Source organism: Apis dorsata, unplaced genomic scaffold, assembly GCF_000469605.1.
Source record: "Apis dorsata unplaced genomic scaffold, Apis dorsata 1.3 scaffold_397, whole genome shotgun sequence".
In the NCBI taxonomy this organism is placed as follows: Eukaryota; Metazoa; Arthropoda; class Insecta; order Hymenoptera; family Apidae; genus Apis; species Apis dorsata.
In genome coordinates, this window is record NW_006263656.1 from 1,150,181 (window position 1) to 1,161,918 (window position 11,738).

Below are 11,738 nucleotides of genomic sequence, written 5' to 3' on the forward strand. Positions count from 1 at the left end.
ATCCCCGAGTTTCTGCATAAGTTGCAATATAGAAGTGCACCCAAATAATTCTGGTTTTATCGCATAACCAAATTCATGTAAAAAGTTTTGTGCAATGTTTGAAACGCTAAGACAACCTCCCGACCGAGTAATTAATTTAGATATTTGTTTAGAAAGTACACGAAGTCCTTCCTTCTCTGTCAATGAAATTTGTCTTTCTCCAGAACCATCATCTTCTATTTTAACTATGTCTGGTATAGCTTCAAATAATTCAATTAATTTTGTAAAACCGTAATCTGATATTCGACACTGATGACCAAAGTGATGATGATATGATGGTACAAATTTATTAAATTGCATTCTACATTGAGGTGCATGTCGTAACAATTCGATAACCTAAATAAAATATAAATATATATATATATATACATATTTATAAATATATAATTAATTTTTTATAATATTTTTGATTTTATTACTTCTATAGCAAATCGTTTTGTTCGTTTTATTTCTTCCTCAGTTTGTTCTCGTTTAGGAATAGCTATCATTTTATCCCCTCCATTAATTACAGTGACAACAATAGTATTTTTTGGTATTTCATTGAGGATATCTTCAATATCACATACTCCATAATCCACAATATCCCAAGGCTTAGCTATAAAAAAATATCATTATAATTAATAAAAAAATATATCATATTTTCATAATTATATATATAAAAAATTTTTACCTATTACTCTAGCATAAACGCTTGGAAATTCTGAAAGTGCTACTTGTTTACTAGCTTTAGATTTTAAAACTCTTAGAAGATCAGATGTAAAACGACGTACTTGAGCACGATGGGATAATGTGATAACACGATTATTTCCTTCACCCATTACCTACAGTAAATAATTAAAATTTTATCATTAAATTATTAAGTTTTAAGTAAATATAATTTTTTTTTACATACTTGTACAGTATGAGTAAGCGCTTCTAAAAGATCGATTAGTTTTGTGAATCCATAATCGGCAACTCTACATTGTCTTCCAAAATGATGATGATATGTAGGTATAAATCGATGAAATGGTAATTGGCAGTGTGGAGCAGTTTTTAAAAGATCAACTAATTCACGACTGAAAAGTGCTAATTGATTTGCAAGCGGAGAACTTACACATTTATTCTCTAAAAAAAAATTATCTTAATGTTAATCATTAATTAATTTAATTATTATCATTAAAATATCTTACCTTCATGTTTATTTTCATGAGATTTATTTTCTGCCCAAATAAGATATTTTACACTACCAATACCCTGTTTTAACTCAACACATGATAAACAAGATACTAGATGTTCTAAGGGTACTCCATTTTCAACTACTTGTAATTTTTCTTTAAATTCAGCCTCATAACAATTTGACAAACTAAAATTAATTTATTTATTAATAATATTTTTAAATGAAATTATGAAATAAAAAAAGAAAGACAATAAAGAAAAAAAATAATATACCTAGGCAATGGTAAACTGCCGTTATGTGTAGTTAATAATTGCTGTATACGTGGTTCAAGAACTTTTAAAGAAATTTTTACATTTGGAAGTGATGCTACTTTTTGTTCAGCCCATCCTTTATCAGACCATGGTTTTAGCGTATGAATAGTGCAGTATGGTAACTCTACTTGTTCCTCCTAAAATGACCCATAAATTTTTGTTTCATATAATTTATACATTTATACATTAAATACAACATATTTCATATTATTTCAGAACAATTTTCATCGCTTTAAATAATCGTCATAGCTTCTCAACAATAAAAGAAATGATAATCTACTTTTATCGGAAAAGCTAAAACTCGGCTTTATATCCATCATTGTTAATTTTAAAATTAATATACATAACATTATATAACATATATTAATATTATACAACATATATAACATAATATAAAATAAAATATACCTGAGTTGTATTATTAAAACATGGTGATGGAGTATTTCTGTGATCTGGATTAAGAGAAACCATTCTACCACCAGGATCTTCCGTAATAATACAAACATCTTTCATTTTGTACAATTCGGAAACACTAATCGAAATCATGAAACGACTTTCGTACATTTCTCGAAATTTAAAAAGAGGAAGTTCGTGGCCAGGTACTTCTTGCAATAACATTACGATTTGTGCTCGCACAACTTGAGGACTTGCTCTACCACTATGAGCATATGATATAAAAATACGTTTATATCCTAATTTATGACGATGCAATTGAGAAATTGCGTATTGTGCGTCTGCTAAAGAAGGTACTTTAACACTTGCTGCAAAGTTACCATCAGATTGTGTAAAAATGGAAACATTTAAAACCTAAAATTATTATTAATTGTTAATCATTAATAGCAAATATACTAAAAAATCATATTTATAATAATATAATTGTAATATTAAATAATAATTTACCATCACATGTTTCATAAAAATAGAGACAAGCATATGTCTCATTTTTTTTGGATTAATACTTTGGTCTAAATTAGTTACTTGCAATTCAATAGGCGTGCATGTTTCATTGTTTGTTGATATTCCATTACGATTATTTACTGGATTGAAAAATTTCTAATACATTAAGAAATAAATTATTAATTTAAAAATTATAATAAAAAAAAATAGAAAATAAAAGAAAATAAAAGTACCTCAACTTCTTCACTTTCTGTATCACTTGGATGATAAGGTGATGTACGATTACTTTGTTGATTTATCGTTTGTATTGTATTTTCATAAGGCGAAGGTGTCCTAGTAGTACGTACAGACGCGTTTTGCTAATTTTTGGGGAAGGGAAAAAAAAATTAAGATTTATTTTAACTTCATTTAAATTTTAATTTAAATTATTTTAAATTAATTTATACTTGTCCATTCCATTGATTTCGCTCTCGTGATTGTAAGTCATACATAGGAGATGGACTTCGACGTTTAAAATTCGACTGAGGATGTGCTGCATAATAAATTTTTTAATAAATTTAATTATAATTTAATTATAAATTAAAAATTTTTTATAAAAGAAAAAAAATGATACACATACTGGTTCCATTCAAGTTTATAGGAACATTTAATGATGGATGTTGACCAGTCCATTCTGAAGGTTGAACATAAGAAGTATGTGTTCCTCTGATACATCTTAAAGCTTCAGAAGTTCGAGGAGCTACATCATTTACAACACTATTATCCCGAGCCTGCGGAATATGAATTCTTCTACTAAGTACTTTTGTTTTTTCCACCTTAAATTAACAAATAATAAATCAAAACTATATATATTTTATAAAATTAAAATTTCAATAACATTATATACCTTATATTGTTCTTCCCACACATGACTAAATTGCTGAGAACCAGAGACTTGCCAGAATGAAGGAGATTGAGTTCTTGCAAGTTCATTATAAGTTCTATTAAAAGCTACATTATTATTATTTGGATATGGTCTTCTAACAAAAACAGGAGGTTGAACCATTCTATAAAAGATAAATATAAAAGTATCTTAATATTTAGAATATTTATAATAATTTTCATTATAAATTCTATTAATACTCAGATAAGATCAAAGTTTTCTAAATTTCATTGCCTGAATCAAGCAAGGACAAAGTCTACTTGCGACTCCAAGGCTCTTTCTCGGATCTTCATCATTTTATTTTATTGTATTATCTGTATATGTTATATTTATATAAATATGTCATATTTGTAATTCAATTTATAATTACCCAACTGGTGTTGAAGCGGAAGTGCAATGAGCATTCCATCCAGAATATGTTCCAATTACTGGCATAGATGACTGATAATGTGGAAATTGAAGAGCTCTTCCACCCGCTAACGAAGCACTTGCAGTATACATTTGTCTTGGAGAACTAGTAACAATTTCTGATTCACTTACAGTACCGTTTCTGTTTATAGAAATTCCTAAAAATATAAAAATATATTGCTAATAAATATAGTATATTTATAATTATTTTTATTGTATTATACATTTATTTCATTATCATTTATATACTATTTTATTGTTATATTTTATATCATATATTACTAACATATATACACATCATTTTAGAAAAAATAGTATATAAAATAAGTATAAAATAAAAAAAAATGTACTAGAAATATATACTGCAAATTTTTTTCTTTTTATTCTTCAATGTAATTTTTTAATTATATCGAATAATAAAAAATTTTTCAAGTAAATGCTATTAGATCTTATAATAATAAATAATTAATAGTTTTATTTATAAATCGTTTCATTTAAAAAATTATTGACCTATTATATTAATTTAAAAAAAAAACCATATCTAATAATTTTGAAGAAAATAGCTTATAATACTTCATGCTTTATTTTATATTTTATCCTATATATATTTTATTAGTTTAATTAATAAAATAATAATAAAAAAAACTTTTAGGAAATGAAATGGATAAATAATATAGAATTACCTCGAATTTTTTGAAAATGAGTCCCTTTCTCTTTTAGAAATTTTACGGAAATTTTCGAACCAAAGACAACCTTCCCATTCAAACGTTTCTGAGCCCTATAAAAAAAAAGTCACATTGTTATTAAGCAAAGTCAACTAACTGTAATTATAAGAGGCTAATACACAAGATAATCAATCCTATGAAAATGACCTTCAAAATTTTAATAAACAGATTTATGATACAATTTATGATGTCGGTTAATTTTTCAAAAAATCTCTATAATTTTTATTTATAATATTGATATACTTTGTTAAATGTCTTTGTTTTTCAGAATCATAATAATTCTTCATATTGTTAGCTTACCTTATATAAATAAAATCATCAAATTATGTCATTATTATAACATATATAAAATAACAAAATTATATAGATAAATAAAATAATAAATAATAACAATGTACCAAAAAATAACAATATTTAACTCTTATTACTATCATACATATAAATGAAATATGTTATACAAATTAAATTTATGATCCTTACAATACTACTAGATTCGTTACATTGCTATACACTATTTGAATCCTATCTTATTTATGTATTTATCCCTACTAGTTTAAATACTATTTTTTTTTATTAACGCGAAAAAGACCAATAAAATTTCTGCAAATAGAAACAATTCATTGGTTATATAATGGGCGGGTTATTCAAATATAAAATTATATCTGATATTATATATTATTTACATCATAATTAAATTATAAATACAAATTTCTATTATATTTTATTTTATACAAATAATTAAACAAAATTTATGGACATAAAAACAAAACAAATATGTATATCTTTTTGCAAAAGGTTTGAAGTAAAATATAGATAATTGCAATATTTGATTATAAATATATATAATACCTTTCTGCAAAAGGTTTGGAAGTAAAGTGTATAATTGCAGTATTTGATTGAATTTCCATTACTTGACCACCATAGTTTTCAAACATTTGTTTAAGACAACATTTAATAGATACAATATCCTGATCTTCAGGAAGGTTACTAACTAGGAGATCATAATATGCAGTAACCTGAAAGGAATATAAATTTTACAAAATATTAAAAAACATATTTATATAAAATATATAAAAATGTTAATAAATGTTAAATAAAAAAAATATAAAATGTTAATATATTTAGAACATCTTTGCAGGATCAATTCTAGAGACCAAAACAAACAAAGGTAATATAAAAAAATACTAATTGAGATCATTTATTATTTATTAAGTTATAAACAATTTAAATTTGTATTTGATAAAGTAAGATGGAAATAAAATCTAATAGTATAATATAGTATAATAAAGATTGAACAATTTCTCATTTCTATTTCTATTTCTCTAGATTTGATTTTCCAAAAATGTCTTATAAATAAATACATATATATAAATTAAAAAGAGAACAAGATTATTAACATATTGACATTTTATATTTATAAATTTATATTTATAATATTTTATGAATATTTTATATATATATATTACAAATTTAAAAATAACAGACATTCCACATTAAATATAGATTTATATATAAAAATAAAAAGGCAATTATAATTAAAAAATTTATTATGCAAATCTAGAAATTTAAGTTATAAAAAATCTGTTTTATATTTTATTTTTAATAATTTAAAATAATATTAGAAGAGTATCATAAGAATATTGTGTATAAGAAAATAAGTTACCTGTACAGTTGTGGATGGCAGTGATTCCATAAGTTCTGAGAAATCATAATGCTCATTGGCACATAATATTAATGCTTCAGATGTATTTTTCATATGTAAAAGTATCACATGAATTTTTTTTCTATAACGTAAATCACTGAGATCAGGAGCAAAATTAATATCACCAGATATTAAAATCACAGCTGCTGGACTTCCATGAATATCAGCAAATCTTCTAATAGATTGTTTAAGTTTTTCATCAGCAGCATTTTTGCATTCTCTAGCAACATGTATTAAATTAACCTGATAGATGTAAAATTTATAAATACAAATTTATAAATAAATATATTATAAATTTATAATAAAAAATTTATAAAGTTATGAATGTTATACTATTAAAAAAATAGTAATATTAAATAATTTATATTTTAATAAATATATATTAATTGGATACCTGAGCATTATTTAATTCTTTCATAACCCGACTATTTTCTCTTAAGACATCACAAACTACAATAAATTCTGCTTCCCTATAACCATTAAAAAATTTTTCTCTAATTACTTGTGTTACAGCCATGGCGGATCTTCCCTTTGGTACCTGAAATAATTATAAAAAATATTATAATCAATTAGAAAATGTAATGTATTTCAATAATATAATTACATAATTTAATACTAACATGACAATTTTCTATATCCCAAAATACACCAATCGGTGGAAGATACGTTGGTAAAGATGAAAAGTTAACTGGACTATCATGATGCGAGAAACAATGATATTTATAATGACTTAACAATGGAGAAACAGATGTTGCATTTTCAACTGTAATGCTATTATTGCTACTATTTAGATCACATAATGATTGAGATATGCTACTTTCTATTAGTCTTTCATTTAGACCTAATTCATCTTGATCATTCGCACAAAGTGCATAATAGTCTGTAGTATCTTGGTCTGCCATGTGGTTTAAAGAATGTCATATAACATTCCAATACAAGAGCTATGATAAAATAATACATTATCATGTAATATATTTAAGACAAAAAATAAAAAACATTTAATATATATTATATGCAATATAAAATTAAAACATTAATAACAAAAAGAAAATAAAAATATAAATCAAATTTAATTATAAAATTATAAATATTACTATCTTATTTTGTATTGTTAATAATAGATATGTATTGTTATCAACAATATGATAAAATAATATATAAAGATTATATGCAATATATAATATTTCATATAAATGATTGTACATTACCTAAAACATTAAATTTATTACATAGTTTAAAAAATGTTTCTCGGCTGTATGAGGACATACAGGACGTGGTCAAACGTAAGATAAACGCAATTTCTTAAATAATTCTAGAAAAACTACAAAATAATCGGTAAATTAAAACCACAAACAATACCCACATCGTACCGACTTTCGAATAAAATTAATACCACAAACAGAAAGCAAACACCGATCAAAGCAGCATGCAACTATCCAACTATCGCTACCTCTCCCGCTTCTTACGCAGTGCACAATGCATCTTGCAGGCACAAATAGTAACTTCACATTCTTAAGTTACTATATAGTTGAATCTATATAATTGAATTTCATATTTTATACATTTATTTTGTATTTAATCATTAAGAAAAATTATTAAACAATAAGATAACATAAAAATATTAAAAAATTTATATTTATCACATCTATTACATGTTCTTATTATTCATATAAATAAAAAATATATGTTAATAATTATTATCTAATATAATCAGAATTTTGGAATTTAACATTTTATAACTTTTTATAAGAAAAAAATATACTTTTTCATTATTTTTACTTTCATTAATTACCTATCTTTAGTTTTTTTATTTTATTAATAGATATTTATAGATACAATGAAACACATCAAAGATAATTTATAGCATAGTATATAGATAAACGATATCGAATATGATTGGTCAAATAAATAAATCTTAAAAAAAAATAAAAATTATTTTTTTGTCGGATCTCATTGAACTACGTCTGCTTTGAAGTTATTTTGTCAAGTTTCTACCACTATTCTTCGGATTCCATGGTCGTTGCTGCGTGAGTTGTCCGAGCTATGATCACTTCAAAATTTCGATAACATGGCATCGTTGGACGACGACTCATTTTATGATATTAAATCACATTCTATTGATACTATTCAAAAACCAGAATGGGTTCCTTTGTCTCTTACTTTAGTCGAATATCCTCAAGGTAAATATTTCAAAATTTTTCAATAAAATTTTATTCTTTTTATATTATTGTTTAATTTCATAAAAATTTCTTATTACAAATATATATATTTTCTTTTTTAGAAAATATCATATCTTTTTATTAAATTTTTTATAAGATTTTGATTGTGTTTTTAAAGCAGAATTTTATTTTTTTATATTTAGTTAAGGATTTTTATTTATATTAAATAATTTATTTTTGCATATGTTTAACGATACTAATTATTTTCAGCTATATATTTAAAAAAAATATAAAATTTGAATTTTTTAAATATTATATGTTTATATCTAAAATTTAATTTATTTAAATTTCTTTTGATTTGCAGGTGATTTATTTGGAAAATTTTTAGCTCTAGTAAGTTTATTACCATTTGCTATTGTAGTTGGTTTCATAACATTAATTCTTTTTAGAAGAGATTTACATACTGTAAGTAAAAATTTTCAAATTGATTTAATATATTTTTAATTTCAATATTTAAAATAAATTTTTTTTTAGATTACATTTTTTAGTGGAATTGTAATTAATAAATGTATAAATTTTATATTAAAACATACAATCTGTGAAGCAAGACCAATGAGACATAATGCTATTGAATATGGTATGCCATCAATGCATGCACAATTCATGTGGTTTTTTGCTACATATATAACACTTTTTATATGTATAAGGTAATTTTTATTTTTAAAAAATAAAAAGTAAATTATAATATTAATTTTTTAATTATAATATTATAATATTGTGATACATATTTTATTATGTTATATTATTATATATATTTTTAGATTGCATCATAATAATAATAGCAGCATTTCAGAAAAATTTTGGAGGATTACTATCATTATTGTTTCTATAATTATTGCTATTTTAATTACATATAGTAGAGTTTATTTATTATACCATAGTAATTCTCAAGTTATATGGGGTACATTTATAGGTATTATGTTAGGAATAATATGGTTCATAATTACATATATGATTCTTACACCAATTTTTCCTATAATTGTCTCATGGTAAGTTAATATTAGAAAATATTTTAATTTTATGAAAAATAATATTATGTTATTATATTTTCAGGCGGATATCAGAATATTTATTATTACGTGACACAACATTAATTCCTAATATTCTTTGGTTTGAATACACAAATATTCGTACAGAAGCACGAGCACGTTCAAGAAAATTAGTATCAATGAAATCACAATGACGCCTAATGTCTGGCCAATGGGCTGATAGTAAATAAAATATAAATATTGAAGAAAGTCATCAAATAAACAACTTCAGCCAATTAAAATGTAAAAATTGAAAATTTATTTGGCTTGAAGGAATAATCATAAACAATCAATGGCATTGAATTTTCACTAATAATATTTAAATGCATAAGGTATTAGTACAAATTTTGTATATGAATTTTCATATTCATATCATAGAATATGTACATTTTATCAATTGATTTTTATATAATTTATTTATGACAATGATCAACATCATTATTTTTTGTTAATTTTTATATTTACATTCTATATTATAAAAATAAAATATCTATATGTTTATAAAACGAATTACATTTATTTTAAACAAAAAAATAAATTTAGTGCAATAACAAAATGTATAATTAAAAAAATATATAGTTTTGTCACTAGATAAAATAAATTTATCTATAGTTTATGTTGTAATATATCAATATTTTATCACTAGTTAGAATAAATTTGTACACTTCCTTATGTTGAAGTACATCAATAATTAATAAGTAAATCATTATAAATTCAAAATTATTATATTTTATATTTAATTAAGATTAATATTATGTTTTTTTTTTATTATGCATTTTTTGTAATATATATATATTTAAGTACAATTTTTTATATAGTTTTTATATATCAAGTATTATTTATAGTTCCTTTTTTACTATTATTATAGTGTGCTTAAATACTATACTACAGTAATTATGCTTAAGTAATAAAACTGTATATTAACTTGATATTTAAAAAATTGTAAATTAAAAGACAAAAAAGTCAGCAATTAAACTGAGAATTTAAATTATATATGAAGTCAAAAACTTAATTAAATAACTAAAAATTTTTTAAACATTTAATAATTATTTTAATTGTTGATTTTTAAACAAAGTAGTTTTTAGAAAAATGTTAAAAAGTGCTTATATATATTAACTTTTATATTTAATATAAAAAAAAAAATATTTTAGAATTATATCATTATGTTGCTCAATTAAATCTTGTTATAATAATTATATTATAACAAATACAAAATTTAATATTAAAAATGAATAAAAATTATAATTTTTAAATCAGTGCAAAATTATTATAATATAAATATGCAATAACATTTTATAAATGAATTTTAAATAAATGCACAATACAACAAATTGCTAATTTTTATATTAATTCTTATATTTTATAAATAAATATTTACAAGATATATATATTTTTTACTAAGTTAATTTGATTTTATAATAACTAATTATTTTTAATATTTTATTTAAATATTTTATAAAACGTAAAATATCGATTTGTATACTTAACCGGATGGTCGATTTTTGAATGTTACGAGAGATCGAGTTTAAGTTTGACAAGATGTCCGAAAATTGAAGAATACTAATGAAAATTTTTGATTAATTAACTAAAGATTGGATATTATTTATTATTTTTGCTTTCTTGTTCTTAGACTAAAGTTTTTGAATTGATTTAAATCTGGAATTGGTAAGTTTAATTAAAATCATCAAAGTTATATTGAAAAAGAAAAGAACAAAATAAATTGTAACATATCATCAATCATAACATTATGTAGAATTAATTCATATTTAGTATTATTTTATGTGTTAAATATATTAATTTATTATGAATTAAATATTAATTATTGTTAAAAATACAAAAATGTATTCGAGGTTACATTATATTTTTTATCATATTTTAATTAAATGCAAGTTATAAATAAGATAAATTTAAATAATAGATAATATAATTAATGTATTAAAATCTATTTCTCTTTCAGTTTGAAATTATACACATATAAATATTATAATAATTATATATATTTGTTTAAATTTTTTTTATATGTTATATATATTTAAAAATAATTATTTGAAAATTTAGCTATAATTGTTAATTTATTAATTTTATTTATTGATTTAATTATTTCAGGATATAGTGGATTTTCTAAATTCAAACAGAAACTGTTTTTCTTTTCTCAATGAAACCTGTTCTGTCATGTCTTACACTGAATTGGAACATGGTTATCAGGTAAATAGAAATATTTTTTGTTTATTTTTATAAAATAATTAATATTATTTTTAATAATTTATAATTTATAATTTTTTACCAATAATGTCAAAATCTTTTTAAAAAAAACTTTTTCTAATATATAAT

The 11,738-nt window shown here is 22.0% G+C and overlaps 3 protein-coding genes across 15 annotated transcripts in view; 2 read left to right on the forward strand and 1 right to left on the reverse strand.

Moving 5' to 3' along the window:
- Positions 1 to 7,639, reverse strand: part of LOC102677854 (meiosis regulator and mRNA stability factor 1) — a 10,333-nt gene extending 2,694 nt beyond the window's left edge. The window contains exons 1-19 of the mRNA XM_006619219.2: positions 7,369 to 7,639; positions 6,781 to 7,101; positions 6,555 to 6,698; positions 6,122 to 6,403; positions 5,308 to 5,474; positions 4,417 to 4,511; positions 3,696 to 3,891; positions 3,290 to 3,449; positions 3,023 to 3,218; positions 2,850 to 2,935; positions 2,637 to 2,762; positions 2,407 to 2,559; positions 1,915 to 2,313; positions 1,468 to 1,643; positions 1,209 to 1,381; positions 932 to 1,143; positions 710 to 860; positions 459 to 634; positions 1 to 375 (exon numbers count right to left, since the gene is read on the reverse strand). The exon at positions 1 to 375 is cut by the window's left edge and continues 7 nt beyond it. Of these exons, the coding sequence (XP_006619282.1) occupies positions 1 to 375; positions 459 to 634; positions 710 to 860; positions 932 to 1,143; positions 1,209 to 1,381; positions 1,468 to 1,643; positions 1,915 to 2,313; positions 2,407 to 2,559; positions 2,637 to 2,762; positions 2,850 to 2,935; positions 3,023 to 3,218; positions 3,290 to 3,449; positions 3,696 to 3,891; positions 4,417 to 4,511; positions 5,308 to 5,474; positions 6,122 to 6,403; positions 6,555 to 6,698; positions 6,781 to 7,062 (3,549 nt within the window). The 5' untranslated portion in view covers positions 7,063 to 7,101; positions 7,369 to 7,639. The remainder of the gene's footprint in view (positions 376 to 458; positions 635 to 709; positions 861 to 931; positions 1,144 to 1,208; positions 1,382 to 1,467; positions 1,644 to 1,914; positions 2,314 to 2,406; positions 2,560 to 2,636; positions 2,763 to 2,849; positions 2,936 to 3,022; positions 3,219 to 3,289; positions 3,450 to 3,695; positions 3,892 to 4,416; positions 4,512 to 5,307; positions 5,475 to 6,121; positions 6,404 to 6,554; positions 6,699 to 6,780; positions 7,102 to 7,368) is intronic.
- A 371-nt stretch (positions 7,640 to 8,010) lies between these two features.
- On the forward strand, positions 8,011 to 9,714 carry LOC102678128 (dolichyldiphosphatase 1-like). Its single transcript, XM_006619221.2, has 5 exons — positions 8,011 to 8,340; positions 8,684 to 8,784; positions 8,854 to 9,026; positions 9,141 to 9,368; positions 9,433 to 9,714. The coding sequence occupies exons 1-5, from the start codon at positions 8,229 to 8,231 to the stop codon at positions 9,560 to 9,562; spliced, it is 744 nt and encodes a 247-aa protein (XP_006619284.1). The 5' UTR covers positions 8,011 to 8,228; the 3' UTR covers positions 9,563 to 9,714.
- A 1,191-nt stretch (positions 9,715 to 10,905) lies between these two features.
- Positions 10,906 to 11,738, forward strand: part of LOC102678265 (inositol hexakisphosphate and diphosphoinositol-pentakisphosphate kinase 2) — a 17,147-nt gene continuing 16,314 nt past the window's right edge. For 12 of the 13 annotated variants that reach the window (XM_031512166.1, XM_006619222.2, XM_031512168.1 and 9 more), the window contains exons 1-2: positions 10,906 to 11,072; positions 11,514 to 11,612. In XM_031512166.1, the coding sequence (XP_031368026.1) occupies positions 11,580 to 11,612 (33 nt within the window). In that variant the 5' untranslated portion in view covers positions 10,906 to 11,072; positions 11,514 to 11,579. Of the gene's footprint in view, positions 11,073 to 11,513; positions 11,613 to 11,738 lie in introns of those variants that run through there. The other variant, XM_031512170.1, reaches the window with a different exon arrangement.